The sequence below is a fragment of the Hyperolius riggenbachi genome, chromosome 7, assembly GCF_040937935.1.
Source record: "Hyperolius riggenbachi isolate aHypRig1 chromosome 7, aHypRig1.pri, whole genome shotgun sequence".
In the NCBI taxonomy this organism is placed as follows: Eukaryota; Metazoa; Chordata; class Amphibia; order Anura; family Hyperoliidae; genus Hyperolius; species Hyperolius riggenbachi.
Genome location: NC_090652.1, coordinates 174990884 through 175015329, shown reverse-complemented (window position 1 = coordinate 175015329; position 24446 = coordinate 174990884). Strand labels below are relative to the sequence as shown.

At 45.1% G+C, this 24446-nt stretch overlaps 1 protein-coding gene across 2 annotated transcripts in view; it reads left to right on the top strand.

The window, feature by feature from the left end:
• The window catches only part of GLS (glutaminase), a 752941-nt gene that overhangs the window by 450012 nt on the left and 278483 nt on the right, over positions 1–24446 (top strand). For both annotated transcript variants that reach the window (XM_068244915.1, XM_068244916.1), the window contains exons 13-14: positions 6992–7123; positions 10396–10488. In XM_068244915.1, coding sequence (XP_068101016.1) covers positions 6992–7123; positions 10396–10488 — 225 coding nt within the window. The remainder of the gene's footprint in view (positions 1–6991; positions 7124–10395; positions 10489–24446) is intronic.

Below are 24446 nucleotides of genomic sequence, written 5' to 3'. Positions count from 1 at the left end.
ATCTGCCATCTCTGCTGTGACAGTCATGTGACACAGAGGAGAGATCAAATTACAACTTGTGATTAGACACAAATGAGGAGTAATTAGACAGGCTCTCCAAATACATACAGGGTGCATTTTTATTGGCGGCACAACGCTAAAATTTTTACCATGATATGACAAAGGAATCAAGCAGCTCAGGGTGACCCAAACCACTAGGAATGTATAGTGGGATAAAAGAGACTGAAAAGCCCTCCTACTAATAAGCAATGCTAGGTGAAATTTGCTTTCTTAAAACAGAAGGAAATTTGCAATAATTCAGTTATAAGAGAACATTGGTGGTTACCCACAATGCTCCACTACTGAATATGCAAATTATCCCTTTTTGCCCTTGTAAGCAAAGCAAGCATCCAGAACCGCTGGTGTATAGCAAGCCTATAGCTTTATATATTACACAGCCACATCAACCCCACATGTAGACAGCCTGTTTCGTGCTTTTGGCCCTCATCAGTACATGGCAGGGATTGATATGGCTGTATGGCTGTATGGGATAGGGCTTGGACCAGTACACTAGGAATGTATAGGGGAATAAAAGAGACCGAAAAGCTTTTCGGTCTCTTCTATCCCCCTATACATTCCTAGTGGTTTGGGTCACCCTGAGCTGCTTGGTTACTTTGTACTGGTCCAAGCCCTGTCCCATACAGCCATATCAATCCCTGCCATGTACTGATGAGGGCCAAAAGCCAGAAACAGGCTGTCTATATATGGGGTTGATGTGGCTGTGTAATATTTAAAGCTATAGGCTTGCTATACACTAGTGGTTCTGGATGCTTGCTTTGCTTACAAGGGCAAAAAGGGATAATTTGTATATTCAGTAGTGGAACATTGTGGGTAACCACCAATGTTCACTTATAACTGAATTTTTGCAAATTTCCTGCTGTTTTAAGAAGGCAAATTTCACCAACCATGATATGAGAAATGGACGGCAAGGTCTCAAGAGCTTATTATTTCACAAACTAGATTTATTTGTAAGGATTTCTTTTCAGTTACTCTGAAGGGTGCAACGCATACCCCCAATGTCGCTTCTCTCCCAATCACAGTGAGGCAGTTCCTGGGAGTATGGGACATAGTCCACCGTTTGATAAATGTCAAACAGCCATTGAAATATATCCCTCTTTGAGAGAGTCTGGGTATGTCTGAGCTCCGTAGCCTGCAATGTGCACGTTTATGGATTGATAAAGGTCTTTTATTTGTATACTAGATCCTTGAACCTAGAGCTTTTAAAACATTTGACAGTTTATAAATGTAATCGAATGTACAGCTAAGTGTTCTCTAATCATAAAATGAGTGAGTCACCTGTTCACCTGTTTATGTGTTACCTAGTTGTTGTTGCTATAATCTACTAGTATGATTAGTCATAAGGTTGAAAACAACTCAAATCACCTTTAAATATCACTTCAGCCTCATTAGATTGTAAACATCGGCCTGCTAAAACGTGTCCATCATAACAATTGGTAGATCGCCTGATCACCGCTCCAATTGTCCAGTTCAGCTGGGCGCCTGGTCTAATCAACCAGCCTTATAGGTTTGTGGTTGCTCTGAGATAAGGTAAACCCGGCAATAAGCCGATATTGCACCTACTCCATCTACTCTAAATTTGCTTACTCTAGGAACACATGTTAACGATCACACTGCAATGTAGAATTATCCTCAACTGTATGCTGTATGTTAACAAATGTTTTCAATTCCATTCTCTGTAGTATTGCTTCTGAAAATATAATAAAAATGCATTGTTGGAAAAAAAAAAAAAAACATTTGACAGTTTAATGGCTGAATATGATCTTCCTCGTGCTATGTATTTTCCCTATTTACAATTAACTCATGCTCTTATCCAGTACTCCCATCTGAGGTTGCGGACTCAGATATATAATATCCTTACTGGTCCATCCTCTAAAAAGCTTATCTCTGTTCTCTACTCCTCAGTTATGTTCCCTGGGGCTACCCCAATAAGGTTATAATAAAAAAAAGACCGATGTGGGAATGCAATGTTGGTCTACTTGATGACGAGGAAAGGGAAAGTGCTCTTTCTGCAGTGGGACAGGTCTCACCAAATCTTCCGGATAGAATTAATGTTTTATATACTCTCCGTAGAGCCTCTCTTACACCTATAGTGTTGACTAAATAGAGAAAAAGTTATTCTGATTTATGCCCCAAGTGTGGACTGGAAAAGGGTACCTTTTTTCATGTGATATTGCTTTGTCCGGAAGTTAAAGCGGATCCGAGATGAAAAACTAACTATAACAAGTAACTTGTCTATATGTCTTATCTAAAGTTTAGATGGTTTACACAGCAAAGCTAGCTGCTAACAGTTTTAATAGAATATGATTATTTATTCCTGTGATACATTGACAGCAGCCAAGTTGTTTGTAAACATTACATAGAATCAGGCTTATCTGTATCTTGAGCCATCAGCCTAATCCCGTCTCCTCCACCCTCCTCCCCTCTGCCTCTGAAATCAATGGCTAGTAACACCTCACCCTCCTCCTGCCCAGACTGAGCTCCCATGAGCCCTTGCTACTGCCAAGGCTCTCTGAACCTGTTGGTGTGGCTTATTTAGTTTATAGGGAATTCGAGTATTAAAACAAAAACAAAAAAGTATTTGGCTTGAGGAATGCCCTATAAACAATAGGAAAGGAACACAATTATGCAATGTGTGAAAGTTCACTTCGGATCCACTTTAACTTGTACTGGACCAAAATAATCTATTTTCTTTATGACAGCATGGGAATCCTGTGTTGGTTGACCCCAAGCTATGTCTACTCAATATTCTCCCTGGTGCTATCACTAGTAAATCTACCAAAGCCCTCCTTGGTGTCTTTGAATCTTGCCCACAAATTGTATGCAACATTTTGGATCTAATTCTTGGTCCCTACTGTAAAGGATTGGGTCAGGCTAGTGAATAAGACTCTCCCATATCATGAGGCAATATACCAATCAAGGGGTGTTCCTCATAGATTTATAAAGATTTGGTCTGAATGGCAGCAATCTTTGCCTACTAAATTGTAGGCTTTGAATCCCATCTGTGGAATGGCTGTGGTTTTGTACTGACTCTTGGGATGGCACACAGTTTCTTACCTGGAGACAGACTGGTTAAGTTGGAGGTTGTTTTAGGGTTTGAATTTTTATATTTTTCAGATTGTGAATTACTGATTATTCTGCTAACGTGTCAGGTTTTATTTTATCTATTTTTGTTTCCTGGATGTGAACGTGCAAAAATGTGATTTTTCACAACTGTTGGTTTTTTTTTTTTGTTTTTTGCACATATCATTGTTAACTTTTTGTTCATTCAGTCTGCATGTTTTATTTGCAGTGTTGTAACAATACGGTGATATGTATGTACTCAATAAACCTGATGTGTTAAGTTAACCCTTTCTGGACCAGCATCCTCTGCCCCCTTAAGGACCAGAGGGTGCTGGCCCAGCAAACTGCCGCTTCCCGACGAATCGCCGCAAGTTACCGTCGCTCCCGCCGTACACGCCGCTCTGTCCCCGCCGCAGGCTGCTCTCTCTGCTGTCGGTATGACGGCAGAGCGCTGTGCGCCGGTCAGGAGCCGCTTTCATTGGCTCCTGACCCTGTCATTCCATGTAAGCCAATGGGAATGGCTTACATGAATGACAGGGCCTGGAGCCAATGAAAACGGCTCCTGCCCAGCTCACAGTGCTCTGCCGTCATAGAGGCGGCAGGGCATCACATTGCGTCGGGGGCAGAGCGGACCGAGCGGCGGGGACGGGCTGGGGCGCGCGGTCAATGGGACGTAGAGTTTACGTCCGGTCAGGACCGCAGCGCCCCCTGCCCGCTGTAGATTTATACTCGCTCGGTCCGCAGGTAGTTAAACAATAAAAAAAAAAATAACAAAAAATATAGATATGGTAGGATATTAAAGTGCCGTGTCTACATGTAGGAACATATGAGTGGACAATGATTTTACTGAGGTTAATCAAAGTTAGTGGAAATGACACAAATGTTTAAAAAATGTAGCTCAATACTAAAACGCTGGAATCCATGTTAAAAAGTTTCTTTCTTCCCCCAAGTTGGAAACCTCACTCTCTAATGGTCGGAGACTATAAAGAAAGTGTGGACATTTCCTATGTTAAAGGACTTCCGAGGCCAACTTAAAAAAATATTTTGTACTCACCTGGGGCTTCTTCCAGCCCCGAGTAGCAGTCTCAGTTCCTGTCGCAGCTCCCGTGGTCCTCGGCGTCCCTGCTGGCCGCCCACAATGATGGCAACCCACCAGTGGGGTCAGCTCCTCTGCGCCTATGTGGGAACTCATGCCCGCGCGTCCATGTCATCTGGCACAGTAGTCGTGCGCAGACACAGTACGCGCCAGATGATGTGGACGCGTGGGCAGAAGAGCCAATCGTGCCGGCGGGTCACCATCATTGCAGGTGGCCAGCGGGGACACAGAGCACCACTGAAGCTGCGGCAAGGGACTGAGACTGCTGCTCGGGACTGGAAGAAGCCCCAGGTGAGTACAAAATATTTTTTTAAGTTGGCCTTGGAAGTCCTTTAAAAAACCACAAAGAGTGGACTGGGCAGATATTCTCCAGAAGGGCACTGTAATCTAAGACTAAACAGACAAACAATTCCTTTTATTTACTGTAGACTATATTGTTTGTTATTTTGACAGTTTTCTATAATATTTGAATGCACTATTTTTACTATCTAAATGAATGATATAAAATAATTTAAAGAGAACCCGAGGTGGGGATCGTAGAAAGAAATCTATACACAGAGGCTGGGTCTGGCTATAGTGCCCAGCCTCTGTTGCTAGTTGAATCCCCCCTAAGTGCCCCTTGCGCTCTGCTCTCCCCCATAAATTACGGCCGCGCTCTCGGGCATTGTTTACCTTACTAATGTCACGCACGCCGCTCCCCCCCGCCTCCTGCAGAGCGCCAGTCCTCGCCCGCGTCCCTTCCCTCCAATCAGCAGCGAGGGAAGGGACGTGGGCGGCGACCGGCGCTCTGCAGGAGGCGTGGGGGCGCCATGAGTGACACTAGTGAGGTAAATACAGCCCGCTGCGACACGCTGCGTGTCGCCAGCGCGGCTGTCATTTATGGGAGAGAGCAGAGCGCAGGGGGGGCTTAGCGGGAATTCAACTAGCAACAGAGGCTGGGCACTATAGCCAGACCCAGCCTCTGTGTATAGATTTATTTCTACGATCCCCACCTCGGGTTCTCTTTAAGGCTAGCATCCAGTTATAAATATTCACTGTTATTCCTCTGAGCATTACTGTAGAAATAGTGTGTTTTGCATAGAGCAAAGGGTCCACAAGTGCCGAGGTCCTCGCACATTTTTGGCAGAGCTCAAATTAATTGTGAGGACTGAATCAGGAAAGGTGTGGTTCATCAAGTAGAACTGGCCTAGATACTGCAGTAGAACTGTGCAGACACAGAACGCACCCTGGGATGGGAGAGCTGGTGCGCCGCTCATGAGCGACAAAGATTGACTCGCAGGGCTGCTCAAATCCGATCCGGGAGACATCCGGATACAATACAATACAATAATACAATAACATTTGTAAAGCGCTTTTCTCCCATAGGACTCAAAGCGCATAGTAGCTATCCGGATATCTCCAAGTAAACCTGTGCGAGGGGGGGTCAATCTTACCTGTCGGACGTCTTCTTAGGTCTGTCCCTCGGCGCCTCCCACGATGCACTCCAAGCGGTGGTCACGTGATTACAAACACTTCCTCCTCCTCCCCCTTCCCCCCCCGCACAGGTTTACTGGGAGACATCCGGATAGCAACTATCCGGATGTCTCCCGGATCGGATTTGAGCAGCCCTATTGACTCGGCCAGGCTTTCAGGCTGAATTGCAGGTGATAAGAGGTAACCGGGAAGACGGCAAGTGATGAGTGGCCTTAACGGGGCTTAAAGAGAGTCTGAAGCGAGAATGAATCTCGCTTCAGAGCTCATATTCAGCAGGGGCATGTGTGTCCCTGCTAAACCATCGCTATCACGCAGCTAAACGGGGGTCCCTTACCCCCCAAATCCCCTCCTGCCCATGTAGCGCATCCCGTCTTCCGCATTGAGGCAGGGCTAATGGCCGCAGCCCTGCCTCACGCGCGTCTGTCAGCGTGTATCTCCGCCTCTCCCCCGCCCCTCTCAGTCTACCTTCGCTGAGAGGGGCGGGGAGAGGCGGCGATGCGCCGCTGATAGACGGCGCTGAGAGACAGGGCTGCAGTCGTTAGCCCTGCCTCAACAACAGCAAAATCTACGACCGAGTTGGTCGTAGATTTTGCAGAGGGGGATTTGGGGGGTATGGGACCCCCGTTTAGCCGCGGGGTAGCGGCGTTTTAGCAGGTGCACACATGCCCCTGCTGAATATAAGCACTGAAGCGAGATTTATTCTCGCTTCAGTGTCTCTTTAAGGAAGCCCCAGGTAAGTATGGTACCTAAGACACTTTTCATCTCAGGCACACTTTAAGTGTACTTAGAGACAAAAAAGGAAGGAATCTAGATGCTTACCTGTAAAGGGTAGTTTCTGGATAATCCGCCATCCCTCTCAAGCTCACCATTCCAGCGCTGGAGCTCTCTGAACCCATTCAACAAGGGCTCGTCGAAGATGTTCAAGCAGCCACACTGCATAAGCGCAAGACGGCCCATGACTGCACAGTATGCACAGCTTTTTCTTCCGTGCATGAGCGGCTCCATACTACTGTGCAGGCCATAACGGTGCCAGTACAGTGCGGCCATGCTCATTTAATTACAAGACCGTGGCCTTGAAGAAGAAGAAGAGAGTCCCAACATCCAGTGACATCCAGTGGTGGGCTCAGGAAAGCTTGGAGAAGCCTCTGGAGGATTTAGAGGCGTCTCTCTAGTAAGTTAAATATCTAGCTTTTTTTGTTTTCTAAACTCACAGGTTCACTTAAAGGTTCCCTATAATAATGTATCATTCATATGGTAATCAAAAATAATTTATTAGAGTACTTAGATGTTTTGTTTTTACAGGTTGGCCTCCCTGCAAAATCTGGAGTTTCTGGAGGAATCCTTCTTGTAGTTCCTAATGTAATGGGCATAATGTGTTGGTCTCCTCCTCTGGACAAGTTGGGAAACAGTGTCCGTGGCATTCAGTTTTGTCAGGTGTGTAATGAAATACTATTTTTATTTAAAACTATGGCATTTTTTTCTTTCAGTTCAAGGCAAAGCAGTCACATTAGGTCCTTTGTTCTTCAAATGCTTTTAATGATAAAGCCAGAGGCGGACATATTTGCTTGTGACCCAGTCATACACAAGTATGAGATGCGTGCTACATTAACACACTGCCTACAGAATGTAACCTAGATTCATGTACTTGTTATCTGCATTATTTGGATCCAACCATAATCTGTTATGATTATGGCCACTCCCATGGGACCCCTTCTTTATTCTGCACAGGGGCCCACTGTTGTATTTGTCCGCCACGGATAAAGCTTAACACAATAGATATTTTTCTGTATGGACTTACTATATTTTTTCAGACCATAAATCTTAAAAGTGGGGGTAAAAGGTCAGTGTGTCTTATGGTCCGAATACAGGGAGTCCCTGACTTACCCGCAGATACAAACACCTGTTTTCCTCCAGCTCCGCTTGGCTTGCAGAGTGTACTGTACAGCGACGTGTCTCACCTGCTCTGCAAAATGAAGATCATGGAAGGCACACCATTAAAGATTGCGTCGGGTGCTTGACACTGAGACATAGGCTGTGTCTCGATCAGTAAACTGCAGTCAAACGTATCAGCACACCGATTTTTCAATAAATCACTCTCCTTTATTGAGCCATGTGTTCCCACAAGGGTATTGAAGCCGACAATTGTTTCGGGGGCCACGCAGGGTCCCCCTTTCTCAAGGCGTGTGGTAACGTCTCACCTGCTCTGGTCACCTCCATGTGATCAGCGATGTCCTCTCTTCCTCACAGCTCTCCTTAGGGTCTGTTACATGTAATTACATAATCAGGAGAAACTGGCACCGTCCATAGAGCGGGTTAAACACACACTATGCATGATACTCTGCTAAAGTAATAGGCCTCAGGGGTGCAAACAGACGGACAAGGAGAACACAAACAATAAAAGGAGGACATAACTATGCAGAAGGAAAGAACACAAGTGATTCAAGGGAGGCATAAGGCACAAGGGGGGGGGGGGGGGGTACAAGAGGTTCTAGGGGGAGACAATAATTAAGTGGGAATGGGGGGGGTGAAGCTCCACAAGATGCCCCTGCACAGGGGCGGACTGCCAACTCATGAGGCCCCCGGGCAATAGGAGATTTTGGGGCCCCCATACCAGTGTGTCCCACCTTTCACACTATATTTTTACAGACTAAGATATAATAATTTACTGACAACAGTAAATATTTTATATTGTGATATTTTATACTGATAAAAAACCCCTGCGCCACGCCGAAAAATGGGTGTGGTCAAGCAACAGAATGTGGGCATGGTCATGGGTGGGGCAAAATATACATGACCTTAGCAGTGGTATAAAAAGGCCTGCCGGGGAAGTTTGAACTTTGCCATAGTGTTTCCCCCCAAAATGCATGTAATCTGACAGCATTTCACCAAAAATCCATGCAATTTGTTCCTCCAAAATACAGATAATATGGCAGTCGTTCCCCCAAAATAGACGTTATCTGGCAGCAGCGGTTCCCCCAAATGCACATAATTTGGCAGCGGCTCCCCAAAACATGCGTAATCTGGCAGCAGATCACCAAAAATACATGTAGCAGCAGTGGTTACCCCAAAATACACAGAATCTGGAAGCAGCGGTTCCCCCATTATACACAATCTGGCAGCGGTTCCCCAAAAATACATATAATCTGGCAGCTGTTTCCCAAAATACACTTAATCTGGCAGCAGCAGTTCCCCAAAAATAGTTAATCTGGCAGCAGTTCCCCCAAGATAGGTGCCCACAGTATAGGTAACCAGGTTAAAAGGTATCCCCCAATGGAAGTAACCAGGTCTATAGGTTTTCCCAGTGCAGGTATCCAGGTCTATAGGTTTCCCCAGAATAGATAACCAGGTCTATAGATGTTCCCAGTTAAGATAGCCAGGTCTATAGGTGTCCCCAGAATAGGTAGCCAGGACTATAGGTGTACCCAAAATAGGTAGCCAGGTCTATGGGTGTCCCCAGTATAGGTAGCCAGGCCTACAGGTGTCTCCAGAATAGGTAGCCAGGCCTATAGGTGTCCCCAGTACAGATAACCAGGTCTATAGGTGTCTCCTGTATAGATTGCCAGGTCTTATAGGTGTCCTCAGTATATGTATCCAGCTGTATAGGTGTTCCCAGTATATGTAGCCAGGTGAATAGATGTCCCCAATATATGTAGCCAGGTCTATAGGTGTCCTCAGTATATGTATCCAGCTGTATAGGTGTCCCCAGTATATGCAGCCAGGTGTATAGGTGTCCCCAGTATAGCCAGGTCTACAGGTGTCCCCAGTATATGTAGCCAGGTGCATAGGTCTCCCCAGCATAGCCAGTTCTATAGGTGCCCCCAGTATATGTAGCCAGGTATATAGGTGTCCCCACTATAGCCAGGTGTATAGGTATCCCCAGTATATGTAGCCAGGTGTGTAGGTCTCCCCAGTATAGCCAGGTCTATAGGTGCCCTCAGTATGTGTAGCTAGGTCTGTAAGTGCCCCCCAGTATATGTAGCCAGGGGTATAGGTCTCCCCAGTATAGCCAGGTCTATAGGTGACCTCAGTATATGTAGCTAGGTCTATAAGTGCCCCCTGTATATGTAGCTAGGTCTATAGGTGCCACCAGTATATGTAGCCAGGTGTATAGGTCTCCCCAGTATAGCCAGTGAAAGAGGGCGATGGGAAAAGAGGCGGAGAAGGGGGAAGTATACCCCCCCCCTTCCCTCACCTTGGGGCCCCCTTCCTGGCTCTCCCCTTGGGGCCCAGACTAGCGGCGCACAGAGCAGCGCCTCCTCCAGTGGCTGTACAGCAGTAAGTCCCCGCCCGCTGTCAGCCACTGCGGCGACACTTGCACATTGCGGAGGGGAGAGCCAGGAAGGGGGGGGCCCAAGGTGAAGGAAGGGGGGCGGAGACTTCCCCTCCCCCCTTCTCCGCTGCTATCGCCCTCTTTCACTGGCTACCTCCCCTCCTGCTTAGGGTTCTCTGCGCTCGGCCCGTGCCCGAATGGTCAGTCTGCCCCTGCACCATCTTGTGGTCAGGAACGTCTTATAGTGTTAAAAATACAATGTTCAACAGGTCCTGTGATTCAGAAAGTCCAGTCTCGCAAAATATAGGCAGCATAAACATCTTTGTGCCTTCACATTTCTTTACTCTTTGAGCAAAGTGCTCAGAAGGTATTTTCTCTTCCAATATTCCAGAAATACCAACACTTTTCTTCTTTCGTTTTTGCTTTTTTTTCACAGGATTTGGTAGCACTTTGCAATTTTCATAATTACGACAATTTAAGGCACTTTGCAAAGAAACTTGACCCTCGCAGAGAAGGAGGTGACCAACGGGTAAGTTGAAGTTTGATCGTTTAGTGACTTGTGCTAGAATCAATAGGAATTAACTCAACTGGCTGCTATAACACTTTTTACACTGTGGCCTATTGTGTTAGGAAAGCATACTAAATATAATCCATCTATGCTTCACAAATTTCAGCTTACTTGTAAAAGAACTGACTGAGGCTGGAAGCACACTAGTTTGAATCACATGCGTCTTGCTGCATTGAAGCAAACACATGCAAAATCTCACTTAAAGTGGACCTGAACTCTTGTACAGGACAGAAGGAAAACATAGAGAAACAGAGTAATGTACTCTGTATGTATTTATTTAGCCTGTCTAATTCCCCCTCATCTGTGTCTAATCACAAGTTGTAATGTTATCTCTCCCCTTTGTCACATGATTGCCATGGAAGAGATGGCAGATAAGCTACTTTGAAAGCACTGTAAGTTAATAATATGTATGTTTCCATGAATCAGGAAGTAGAAACCGTGCAGATTTATTTTAGGATTTGTGCCAGCTGTAACAAAGAAATGTTTTTTTGTTTAAAAGTTATTATGCTGTTGCGTATATTTTAAGAGCAGAGAGGACGTTCTGAGTTCAGGTCCGCGTTTATAAAAGTCTGTGGGCCGCATTGCAAATTGCAGCATTCTACGATTTGCAATGTACCATTTTAAAATTACATGTCTGATTTTCCCGCATACTGTGTGTGAATTACATTCGAATCACATACAATACTTTTCGATTGAGAAAAAAGATGATGCTGTACTTTTCCTCCTCAAAAAGGCTGAAAAAAGAAAAATGCAGAAATGCATGTTAAGGAAAACTCCTGGTTTTCCACACAGTCAAGTGTACTTCCAGTCTGCATGTTTGTTTGCGGATTTTGGTCTTAAAAATATAAAGCTGCAGTGATGCATGTGCAACTTAACTTTGCAATTCCTTACCTGTCTTATCTGGTGCCTTGTCTGATTTAAATAATTGTAGTTCTGCTTCCTTGTATAAATAAAAATATTGCAAAAGGACACTAGCTGCATTTCTGACTACAGATGAATGAAACTGCCCAGTTTCCTCTTACAATCATTTTTGCAAAACTGGAAGATTAGTGGTTCCCTGTTACTGCGTGGCCCCACCGCTGGGGTAACGCAGTAATAGGGAACCATTAATCAGGAAGTACAGAACCCACTAGGAAGTATGAGGACAGGAGCATATATAGCAGCAGGCAGCCGCAGTTTATAGCAGCAGCTGGAGACTTCAGAGAAGAGGAGCCTGTGCACAGTGTCAGGACCAGAGACAGGGGAAGAGAAGCGCGCTGCCTGGATCAGGTGAGAGTTTAACCATTTTCGCCTTTTGGACGTGAATTTCACGTCCAAAAGGCTGCTCTGCGCGTACGCACGCTCCCGTGCTGTTCCCCTGGTAGTATGGAGATCAATGAATGGGAACGTTGTTCCCATTCATCAAACTAAGTCCCCGGTAGAAAAACCGACGTCTTCTTTTCAGAGGCCGCGGTTTTTCTGAAAAAAAAAAAAATCACGTCGTCCTTGCAGTTCCTAGATAGAAAAACCAAAATCTCACTGTGGCCATCTTGTGGCCAAATAGTAAAACTGCATGCACATACATTTTTATTGCAAATAGACACAATAAATTACATTTAAAATTAACTGTTTACCTCCCACACCCAAAAAATACCCAAATACAATTTTGAACCAAAAATAAATAAATTACAATTAAAAAAAAACCAAAAACCATAAATCGTTACCTAAGGGTCTGAACTTTTTTAATATGCATGTGAAGAGCGTATACAACTAATATTTTTTAAATTATAAGCTTGTAAATAGTCATGGACGCAAAACTAAAAAAATGCACCTTTATTTCCAAATAAAATATTGGCGCCATACATTGTGATAGGGACATAATTTAAATGGTGTAATAACCGGGACAAATGGGCAAATAAAATACGTGGGTTTTAATTATGGTAGCATGTATTATTTTAAAGCTATAATGGCTGAAAACTGAGAAATAATGAATTTTTTCCATTTTTTTTCTTAATATTCCTGTTAAAATGCATTTAGAAAAAAAAATTCTTAGCAAAATGTACCACCCAAAGAAAGCCTAATTGGTGGCGGAAAAAACAAGATATAGAATAGATCAATTCATTGTGATAAGTAGTGATAAAGCGAATGAAAGCAAGGTGAAAATTGCTTGAATGCATAAGGTGAAAAACGACCGAAGGCTGAAGTGGTTAAACTGAAGTGTTAGTGTAGTGTAGCTTAGCTGGTGGGGCAGAAGGGATTAGTATAATGAAGTGTGAAGTGCAGTGTAGTGTAGTGTAGCTTAGCTGTTATGGCAGCAGGGGGTAGTGTAGTGTTGTGCTGTGTAACTAGTGGTTACCAGGGGTTACATACGTAAAGAAGACATATGTGTTTTAGGTTGAAAGAATTGAGTTCAAGCAGAAAATAAGGTAACAACTGCTTATACTGTGCCTCAGACTTCAGGAAATACTCAATCCTGTCCAGGAGAGTGGGTGCCGGTGCTCCTGTCCCCACAAGGTGGCCACTTCAAATAGAAACAGGGACTCTATAGGTATTGAACTACTGTTCAATGTTTAATTATGTCAGGCACACTAAATTTTACGAGCAGAGCCCTTCATCAGGTCTGACTTTCTACACCACCACCAGCTTTTTAACTACTTCTCAGTAGGCAGACCTCCCATATTCATGCATACAGTTATGTCGTTCTTCTTTTTGTTGAAGTAGGAATGATGTTGATCACTGATAATGCTAGAATGACAGAACTGTATGTATTTTAATACAGAGTTCCCCAACCCTATCCTCAAGGCCCACTAACAGTACATGTTTTGCAGAAAACCACAAACATTCACAGGTGAGGTAATTAGCACCTCAGCAGAGCTGATTAACTACCTGTGTGGATTTCCACAAAACATGCCCTATTGGTGGGACTTGAGGATAGGGTTGGGGAATAAAGATTAAACAGTGGATGAATGCTCTTCATATGGATATCTTCCGGGTTGACCCCTGCGTAGGGGTTCATGATTTAGAACTTTGACATTTTTTTGTTTTTTGATCGTTAAAATGTATTTTCTTTTGTGTATAATTTTGCATCACATGGCCAGGAGTATAAGACTAAGCTCCGCATATGTGATTATATTGCACATGAGTGTATTAAAGGTTAAACGAGAACCCGCCCAATTTGGGAGGTCTGGATCTGGACTGCCTACTGAGGAAGTAGATAAAAAGGTGGTGGTGGTGTAGGAAGTCAACCCTGATGAAGGGCTCTGCCCGTAACAGGTAGTGTGCCTGACATGAATAAACATTGAACAGTAGTTTGCCCACCAGGATCGGTATGTGCAACCATTCATGTATGTTTTGCAAGTTTATGTATACCATCTATGATGGTATGCTGATGCACGCAACTTATGCTTAAAGTGTACCTGAGATGAGGGCGCGTAAAAGTTTATACATACCTTGGGCTTCCTCCAGCCCCCTTCAGGCAGATCGCTCCCTCACTGCGGTCTAAAGGCTCCTATATTCTCCCGTAGCAGCCCTTTTCTCTGTGGTCAGTAGGAGCCAGTCTGCGCAGTGCGGCTAAGCGTACTCCCCAATCTTGCTCCCGAGGCTGGGAGCATTTTACGCCTGCATGCAAAACATGGTCTGGAGGTGGAATGGCCTAAAGAGATTTCAGGAGGTTGACAGCAGAAGAGAAAAAGGAGTTCCTATGCCTGGAAGTTCTGGTGTATATGGCCGGAAACCTGCGGCCTGAAGGGAGCCGACAAAAAAATGGTGACCAGGGTGTGAGGGGTCGCTGGCAATCCTCAGTGCTCTGGAGCATAGTCTGGAGTTGTGGAGGAGGTCAAGTGAGGTGAGATGTCTACCAATAATCCTCTCTGCCGGTCCTAATGACTCTCTTAAGCTTATATCTGTATCTGGTGGAAGAGCCAGCGTACCAGACTAGGATGGATGAGCAGAGGACATACTCAGTGGTGGCTGTATAAAAGCTCATCAGCAGCTCTTGGGTCATGCCAAACTTCTTCAGTTAGCGGAGGAAGAATAGCCTCTGCTGGGCCTTCCTCTCGGTCGAGGCAGTGTTTGCTTTATAGCACAGGTCCTTGAAGATGGTAGTGCCCAGAAGGCGGACGCTGGACACTCTTGACCTCAGTGCCGTCCATAGATTGGTGGGGGCATGCTTCCTGAAGTCTACTATCAGCTGTACGGTTTTCGCTGTGTTGAGCACCAGCCTGTTCTCACTACACCACTGACATATTCTGTGGACCTCCTGGCGGTAGGCCTGCTCACCATTGTTTATCAGGCTGACAATGGTGGTGTTGTCTGTAAATTGATGACCTTGACGGATTTTGCTGCGAGTCTGCAGTTGTTCATGTAGAGGGAGAACAAGATCTGTGACAAGACGCAGCCTTGTGGTGCCCCTATGTTTGTTACCTTTGGTTGAGAGGTGACATCCCCTAGCTTCACAACTAAAGACCTGTTGGTCAGGAAGTCTGTGATCCACTGGTGAAGGGTGGGCTGGATATTCAGAGCTGCGAGATTGTTTTGCAGTGTGCAGGGTCAGATGGTATTAACCTCCTTGGCGGTAACCCCGAACGTAGTTGGGGGTAAGCCGCGCAGGAGGTTTTCTCCGGCCCTGCTGGGCCGATTTGTTTAATTTTTTTTTTGCTGTACCAGCACACTGATCGCCGCCGCCCCGCGCATGATCGCCACTATCCGTCGCGCTGCACGCCCCCCCCCCAGACCCCGTGCGCTGCCTGGCCAATTAGTGCCAGGCAGCGCCGAGGGGTGGCCCGGGACTCCCAATGACGTCCCGACGTTGGTGACGTCATCCTGGTATTAACCTGGTATTCCCTCCAGGAAATCCCGTTCTTTGAACGGGATTTCCTGATCGGAGATCGCCGAAGGCGATCGAAGAGGGCGGGGGGATGCCGCTGAGCAGCGGCTATCATGTAGCGAGCCCTGGGCTCGCTACATGATATAGGAAAAAAAAAATTTAAAAAAAACTGCTGCGCTCCCTCCTGGTGGATTTTTTTTATACCGCCAAGGAGGTTAAAGGCCGAGCTGAAGTCCAGTACAAGGATTCTGACATAAGTGTTCAGTTTGTCCAGGTGGTTATTTGTGAGCTCTAAGCAGATGTTGATTGCCTCATCGGTGGATCTGTTTGCTCTGTACGCAAACTGAAGCGGATCCAGAAGAGGGAAGGTAAAGAGCTTGATGTGGGACAGGACTACTCTTTCAAAGGTTTTCAGAATGTTGAATGTTAGGGCCACAGGCTTGTAGTTATTGAGGTCAGATTTTCCCTGCTTTTTGGAGACAAGGATGATAGTAGACTTTTTGAAGCACGCAGGGATTTTGCCTTCCTGAAGGGATTTGGTGTAGATGGAGGTGAGGATGGGAGCCAGCTGCTGTGAACAGATTTTCAGGCAGGCTGGTGATTCACCATCAAGCCCAGATTATTTCCTTGTGCTCAGCGTTGACTGGTGGAAGAGGACCTCAGCCTTACTCACAGATGGGAGTGGTGGGCTCAAGTCTAAGACAATATCGTCAGTAGCTATGGGGTGGATGGGTAGTGACTCCAGTCGCCTCCTGTAGGTGTGGATCAGGTGGATGAGAGAGTGGTCGAAAAAGTCTAGTGCTGCCTGTAGAATAGCTTTTTTGAGGTAGTGAACGCTAATGTGGATATTGGGAATGCTGTAGATGTGATATACTTGGACTTTGCTAAGGCCTTCGACACTGTTCCCCACAAAAGTCTGGTGCAAAAGTTGAGGATGCAAGGACTGGGGAAGAGTCTGTGTGCATGGATAGGGTACTGGCTAATGGACAGAAAACAAAGAGTTGTTGTGGATCACTCGGGTGACGATTAGCAGTGGGGTCCCACAGGGGTCTGTACTGGGTCCAGTGCTCTTTAATGTATTTATTAATAACCTAGTACATGCAGTAGAAAGCAATGTTGCTATTTTTGCAGATGATACATACTTGTGCTGAATCATCAACTCTCAGGAAGATAGTGACATATTGCAACAGGATCTGGATAGAATGGCTATATGGGCACATAAATGGCAGATTAAATTCAATGTTGAAAAATCTAAAGTCATGCATTTTGGTCGTACCAATGGTCTAGCTCCATACAAAATAAATGGAATACAGTTGGGGACATCAAACTTGGAGAAGGACTTAGGAGAACTCATCGACAACAAGTTAAATAATTGTATTCAATGCCAAGCCACTGCAGCTAAAGCTAATACAATTTTGGGATGCATTAAAAGGGAAATAAAAACTTGAGATGCTAGCATAATATTGCCTCTGTTTAACTCTCTAGTAAGACCACATCTGGAATATGGAATTCAGTTCTGGGCACCACATTACAGGAAAGATATTGCAGTTTTAGAGCAGGTGCAGAGACGAGCAACTAAATTGGTAATAGGGACGGAAGGTCTCACTTACCAAGAAAGGTTAGATAAACTGGGTTTATTTAGTCTAGAGAAAAAGACTCCTTGGAGGGGATCTAATTAACATGTATAAATACATCAGAGGCCAATATAAAAGCTTGGCGGATGAGCCTTTTGTCACTAGGCCTTCTCAAAGGACTAGAGGACATGATCTGCGCATGGAGGAAAAACGTTTTAGCCATTTATTTAGGAAAGGGTTCTTTACAGTAAGAGTGATTAAGATGTGGAATGCATTGCCACAGGAAGTAGCTATGGCAAATTCTATACCTGCATTTAAAGGGGGTTTAGATGCTTTCCTTGAGACATCCATGGCTACAATTACTAGGTAATGGCCAGTGATGTTGATCCAGGGATTTTATCTGATTGCCATCTTGAGTCGGGATGGATTTTTTCCCCTGTTGGGGCTAATTGGACCATGCCTTGTAAGGGTTTTTCGCCTTCCTCTGGATCAACAGGGATATCTGAGGGAGCAGGCTGGTGTTGTACTATGTTCTCTGGTTGAACTTGATGGACGTAACTCTTTTTTCAACCCAAATAACTATGTAACTATGTTGCTGGCTCACCTGGAGCCACCTGGGTCTCGAACCTGCAGTATAAGTTGCTGAGGTCCTCAGGTAGCTCAGTAGTGGGTGTTGCATGCTTGGGAGGGGGCTTATAGTTTATGGCAGCTTTGAAACCCTTTCCAGACCACTCGTGCGTCATTTGATCAAAGGTTGCGTCTCGTCCTTTCTGCAAATTCCCTTTCTGCGGCTCTCAGTTCTCGCTTCAGGTTGTTCCTTGCCGTCTTGTAGTCCTCCTTGTCACTGGACCTGAATGCTTCTTCCTTGCATCTTCTCAGTTGCCGAAGTTTGTTGGAGAACCAAGGTTTGTTGTTCGGATAGACTTTGAAGGACTTGGTTGGTATGCAGGAGTCCTCGCAGAAGCTGATGTATGAGGAGATGGTATCCACCCATTCATCTAGGTTTGGAGCTTCCAATGCCTTCCAGTCAGTGCAGTCAAAGCATGCCTGAAGTTAGAGCTTGGTCTTGCTTGACCATACTTTGGTGGACTTGAGAACAGGTTTTCCTGACTCCAGGCGCCTCCTGTAGGTGGGGATCAGGTGGATGAGAGAGTGGTCGGAGAAGCCTAGTTCTGCCTGTAGAATGGCTTTGTAGGCATCTTTCAGTACTTTGTAATAGTGGTCAAGAGTGTTCAGGTTCCTGGTGGGGCAGGCAACATGTTGGTCAAAACGTGGTAGCTCGTGGCAGAGGTTTTCTCTATTTAAGTCTCCCAGCGCAATGGATGGCTTCCACTGTGTGATGGTGTCTCTCAGGTCACGTAGTGTATGTCTAACCTCGGCGTCAGGTGGAATGTACACCCCTATGAAGATGTAGGAAGAGAATTCCCTGGTTGAGTATTTTGGCCTACAGTTGACAACTAGAATTTCCAGCTTGGGGGAGCATTTCCTGGCTAGTGTTGATGTGTTAGGGCACCATGACTGGCAGATGTAAAAGCAGATGCCACTGCCCTTCTTTTTTCCTGAGAGGATGGTGTCACGGTCGACCTGGCTAAGTAAGGTGAAGGGCATTGTCTGGGGTGTCATTGTGCAGCCACGTTTCTGTGAAACCGAGGATTGGGGTGTGCTACTGCTAAGCTCCATCTTGTCGCTGAGATGGAGTTAGTCTAGAGGACCAAGGAAATAAGGAGATGGCTGACCTCCGTTTATTTTTTTTTATTTTTTTTGAGTCCCCTCTTTTGGGGGAGCAAAAGCAAAAGGTGGCTACTTTGAAGAACCTAGAATATGACATATTTCCAGTTGTTTCCCACTTTTTGGTTATGTACTATACTTCCACATGTGTTAATTCATAGTTCGGATGCCTTCAGTGTGAATCTACAATGTTCATATTACAAACACGGAGATAAAGTAGTCCCCTTAGTGTCACTAATAAATATAATATTCAAGCCAAGGTAGTGCAAAAAAGATTATTTATTATATAAGTTCCTTTATTTAAACAGCATCATAGTTTAAAATCATCTAAAAACACAAGGATCCCTTGGCCTCTTGCCATCCATATATTCCTTTGTACTGTAATACAATATCTTAGTAGATCCACTCAGAAACAATGGGTCCCAGGGTTGTCGGCACTCCGATCCAATGTACTAAGAAATAATGATAAAACCTGCTACTCAAGGTCAGTAACAGAATATAGAGTATTGGTATAAAACTCGGTGTTGCCGACAAATCAGGGAGTCAGATAAACAAACACTTTAACTTGATTGCTGCTGGTTAAGCATGTGCAAAATACAAGTAAATGAAGTACTGTGTAGTACAATATAAGGTATTACCATAGCATAGAAAGTGCATATACAATAAATATGTGCCAACAATGGGTAAAGTGCAAAGTGCAAATATCATGTCCAAATAGGACTCAAACATAGCCAAAGATAGTGCATATAAGTAGAAAGTGATATACCAGAAACAGTGTGAACACTGTTTCTGGTATATCACTTTCTACTTATATGCACTATCTTTGGCTATGTTTGAGTCCTATTTGGACATGATATTTGCACTTTGCACTTTACCCATTGTTGGCACATATTTATTGTATATGCACTTTCTATGCTATGGTAATACCTTATATTGTACTACACAGTACTTCATTTACTTGTATTTTGCACATGCTTAACCAGCAGCAATCAAGTTAAAGTGTTTGTTTATCTGACTCCCTGATTTGTCGGCAACACCGAGTTTTATACCAATACTCTATATTCTGTTACTGACCTTGAGTAGCAGGTTTTATCATTATTTCTTAGTACATTGGATCGGAGTGCCGACAACCCTGGGACCCATTGTTTCTGAGTGGATCTACTAAGATATTGTATTACAGTACAAAGGAATATATGGATGGCAAGAGGCCAAGGGATCCTTGTGTTTTTAGATGATTTTAAACTATGATGCTGTTTAAATAAAGGAACTTATATAATAAATAATCTTTTTTGCACTACCTTGGCTTGAATATTATATTTATTAGTGACACTAAGGGGACTACTTTATCTCCGTGTTTGTAAAATTACTAGTCTTTTTGGATCGTTGATCCTAGTCCCTAAATGACATATGTGTGTTCCATACAGGACATTGCTGTCAGTAGACTGAATTAGACAGTGATCTTTGGGCTCATTTTTTGAAAATTTAATCTACAATGTTCATAGTCATGAAAATAACGAAAACTCTTTGAATGAGAAGGTGTGTCCAAACTTTTGGTCTGTACTGTATAGGTAGCCAGATGTATAGGTAGCCAGATGTATAGGTAGCCAGATGTATAGGGAGCCAGATGTATAGGGAGCCAGATGTATAGGGAGCCAGATGTATAGGGAGCCAGATGTATAGGGAGCCAGATGTATAGGGAGCCAGATGTATAGGGAGCCAGATGTAAGGGTAGCCAGGTGTAGGGCTGCTCAAATCCTATCCGGGAGATACCCGGATAGTTGCTATCCGGATATCTCCCAGTAAACCTGTATGGGCTGGGCGGGGGGGTCGATCTTACCTGTCTGACGTCTTCTTCGTCCGTCCGTCCCTCGGCACCTCCCACGACGCAGTCCAAGCAACGGTCACGTGATTACAAACACTTCCTCCTTTCGGGTTGAAGGAGGAAGTGTTTGTAATCACGTGACGCGCATGGAGCGCATCCTGGGAGGCCCCGAAGGACGGGCGAAGAAGACTTAATACAAATAAGATTGACCCCCATACCCACCCCCCGCCCAGCCCGCACAGGTTTACTGGGAGATATCCGGATAGCAACTATCCGGGTATCTCCCGGATCGGATTTGAGCAGCCCTAGCCAGGTGTATAGCCAGATGTAAGGGTAGTCAGGTGTGTAGCCAGTTATAGGTAGCCAGATGTCGTCGTCCCCTCCCGATTCCCTGCCTGACCCCCCCCCCCCCCCCCCCGGTCTGAAGCCCTTTGGAGTCTACTTACCCGAGGGCTCTCTCTCCTGCACTTCCTCCTCCATCGCCGAAGTCTTGTTCTCTGTGTAGTTACATTCCGAGGCTTGATGACAGTGTAATGTAACTACACAGACCGGGACTTCGGCGATGGAAGAGGAAGTGCTGCTGCCGCCGCAGGAGAGGGCCCTCGGGTGAGTAGATTTCAAAGGGCTTCAGACCGGGGGGGTTGAAGAAATGGAGATGGGAGGAGGGAGAGAGGCCACCCACAGCCCGCCCACATAGAAGGGGACTCCCCCCATAGAGGGGGGAGCCCCCGCCTGGCCACCAGCCCGCATAGAAGGGGGACAGCCCCGGCACAGAAGGGGGAGCGCCCGACCACCAGCCCACACAGAAGGGGGACACCTCTCGCACAGAAGGGGGAGCCCCCGCCCGGCCACAGCCCGCACAGAAGGGGGACACCTTCCGCACAGAAAGGGGAGCCCTGGCCACCCGCCCGCATAGAAGGGACCCCTCGCCCTCCGCATAGAAGGGGGAGCCCCGCCAGCCCTGCAGAACTCTGCCCCGCTGATCCGCTGCCCACGGATTCCCTAGGGTGGCTGGATGCTTGTTCTGCACGCTGTGGGTAGCACAGATCGCTACCCACAGCGTGCTGACAGGCATCCAGCCATCCTGGGGAATCCCTCTGATGAGGGAAAAGTGAAGCCGGCTGGGCAGACAAACAGGAAATCTCAATCTCGTCAATACCACTTTCAGCATGTTTCTGCTGGACGAGCCAGGCTCGTCAATACCGCTAAGAAGGTTAATAAAGAAGTGGTTCCCCCTTTTTTAGGGGTGTACGTGCAGACCAAAAGTATTGGTTGGTGTGCTCCTCATTCTATTGATTGTAATAGTGAGATAGTACAAAAGGGGAAAAAAAATCCTTCCCGACTCCAGATGGCTATAAGATAAAATCCCTGGATCAACACCAGCGGAAATAGTGTTCGCCAAGGCAAGGGATATAGTGTTCATCTCTCTCTCTCTCTCTGCTCTATTGTAATCAGAGACCTGTTTATCAGCTATCCAGGCATCGACTAGCTGATAAAAAAAAAATAACCCAATACTCTGCATGGCAAGGCTATTGAAAAATAAAAAAGATACACCCATGCTTATTGAAATGCTGATTGTATTGCTGTTCCTTCTGTAGACTTTTATTGATGGCTAGCATGGTACAATATTCTACCTTTAAAATGAGCCAGCAAGGGGTTAAGTTTGAGGATGCTGCCATAAATTTCTCTAGGAGAAAAAAAAATCTGATCTTTCTGTTTGAAGGACCACTATCGTCAAAAAGTGTGAAATTTAAAATAAATGTAAACTCATACAAACAAGAAGAATGTTACTTTCAGAGTAAAATGAACCATAAATTATTTTTCTCCTATGTTGCTGTCACTTACAGTAGATAGCAGAAATCAGCATGGCCTTTATTCTTTATAAAGATACACCTTGAAAAGGCTTTATACAAAGATGCTGGCCAGCCTCCCTGCTCGCCGTACACTTTTTTGGCAGTTGGACAGAGCAACTGCCATTCACTGAGCGCTTTTAAATATAAAGAAATCCCAGAGAATCCCAAATAAGGAAATTAGCTGGTCTTAAACCGGTCAGTTCTGTCAGATTTTTACTACTTATTGTAAGTCACAGCAACATAGGAGAAAAGTAATTTAAGGCTCATTTTACTCTGAATGTACTCCTTATTTGTATATGTTTACATGTACTTAAAATTTTACGATTTTTGCAATAGTGGTCCTTCAAGATTTAAGAGTTCAAGGGAGAGAAGGAATTGAGGGCAGCTGGCCAGCTATACTGTCTGACAGCTGGAGTTCTAAAGTAGAGCTGATATTCCTGTGAATATGTACTTATTCAAGAGTTCTGCTTCTTACAACTCTGGCACATTGGCACTAATTACTGAAGCTCATATGTCCTGGGGACCTTCAGGACACAGCAGATGCAGCAGAGCAAGCTGAGACTGTTTCAGTCATTGCACTCTAGGAAGTAAGGAAGATGCTTGGAGCTCTGGAATTCAGGCTATGTGTACAGCAAAGCAGGGGTGGCTTCAGACCAGGAGAGTTGATTTACTTTGACACGTGGCCCCTTATGCAATTCACTTTTTCTCCTGAGTTTTCTCCTGGGTGATATTGTCACAATTTGTAAATAAAATGCCTTTGAAACTGCCAGCAAGCAAACAAATACTCAACATATTTTTTACAGTATTGTTTCACCTATTTTTTTTTAGTACTTTTTCAACTGCACAGTGCTAACTAGATATTTTAAATCAAAGATGAAAAAATATCTCCTAGGAGAAAACCCAGGAAAAAAGTTGATTGCATATGGCCCCTTGCCTCTTATCTCTCCCCAAGCCCTGCCGCCCTTCTGCTTTTTCAGCACCCAAAGCCATGGCCTTTGTGGCCTTTTCAGAAATCTGGCACTGGGTAGGACATTATACTGTGACTGGATTAGATTGTGAGGACAGTCATTGACATGACTATGTACTCTGTAAAGTACTGCAGAAGATGTCAGTGCTATGTTAATATATAATAAAAAAAAATGGTAGAACATTAGACTGTGACTATGGGTAGGATAAGGTTGTGAGTTCCACTGAGGGCAGTCAGTAACATGACTATGTACTCTGTAAAGTGCTGCAGAAGATGCAATTATTATAGAAATACATAATAATAATAATAATAATAATATAGTAGGACTTTAGACTATGACTATAACATTTGATTGTTACTGGGGTTATATATCAAGCAGCCTTGATGAGAGAAAAAAAAACAATGGAGTAGAGTAGGAGCCCATTATGGTGTAATAAGTGTGGTAATGGGAAAATTGATAATAAAGGAAGGGTACTCATAAAGCAGGGTTGCCAAACAGCAACCACCTTCAGCAAGTGTGAGGAACACTCATGCTGCACTCGGGTTGTGGACTAACTTCCTGAGATTGTGGTCGCTCTCTCTGAAAAGATTTGAGACTAGGGGGTTTATTCACTAAGTTGCGTTAAAGCTACTGCGCACAAGCAGCATGGGGTAAAAATAGCATGCACGCATGGTACCTTTGTGTAGCGTGCACTCTTAAGTTACGCGGTCTCTTTGTAATTGATGTGCAATATGATGCAGGTGCACTAGCCAACCAATCACTGTTAACACCCATTCACTGGCAGTCATGTGGATGACTGCAATATACCCTGTCAGGGCAGCCATCCGGGGGGGGGGGGGGGGGAGGTAGACAACGGACACTGCAGTGAGGGGCCCTGGGCTTGTAGGGGCCCTGTGCCCTCCAAAGCGCTGGATAGGCCGCATGTGCTGGCTGCAGGCCTGTGGGTCACTAACCAGCACACCGCTAAAGCGGAATTTCTTTACTGGGGCACCACCTATAACTGGCTACAGGCTACCTATACTGGGCCACCACCAGTACCTGGCTACCTATACTGGGGCGGGAACCACTTATATCTAGCTACCTATACAAGGGCACCACCTATACCTGGCTACCTATACTGGAGCATTACCTATACTTGGCTACCTATACTGAGGGCACCACCTGTACCTG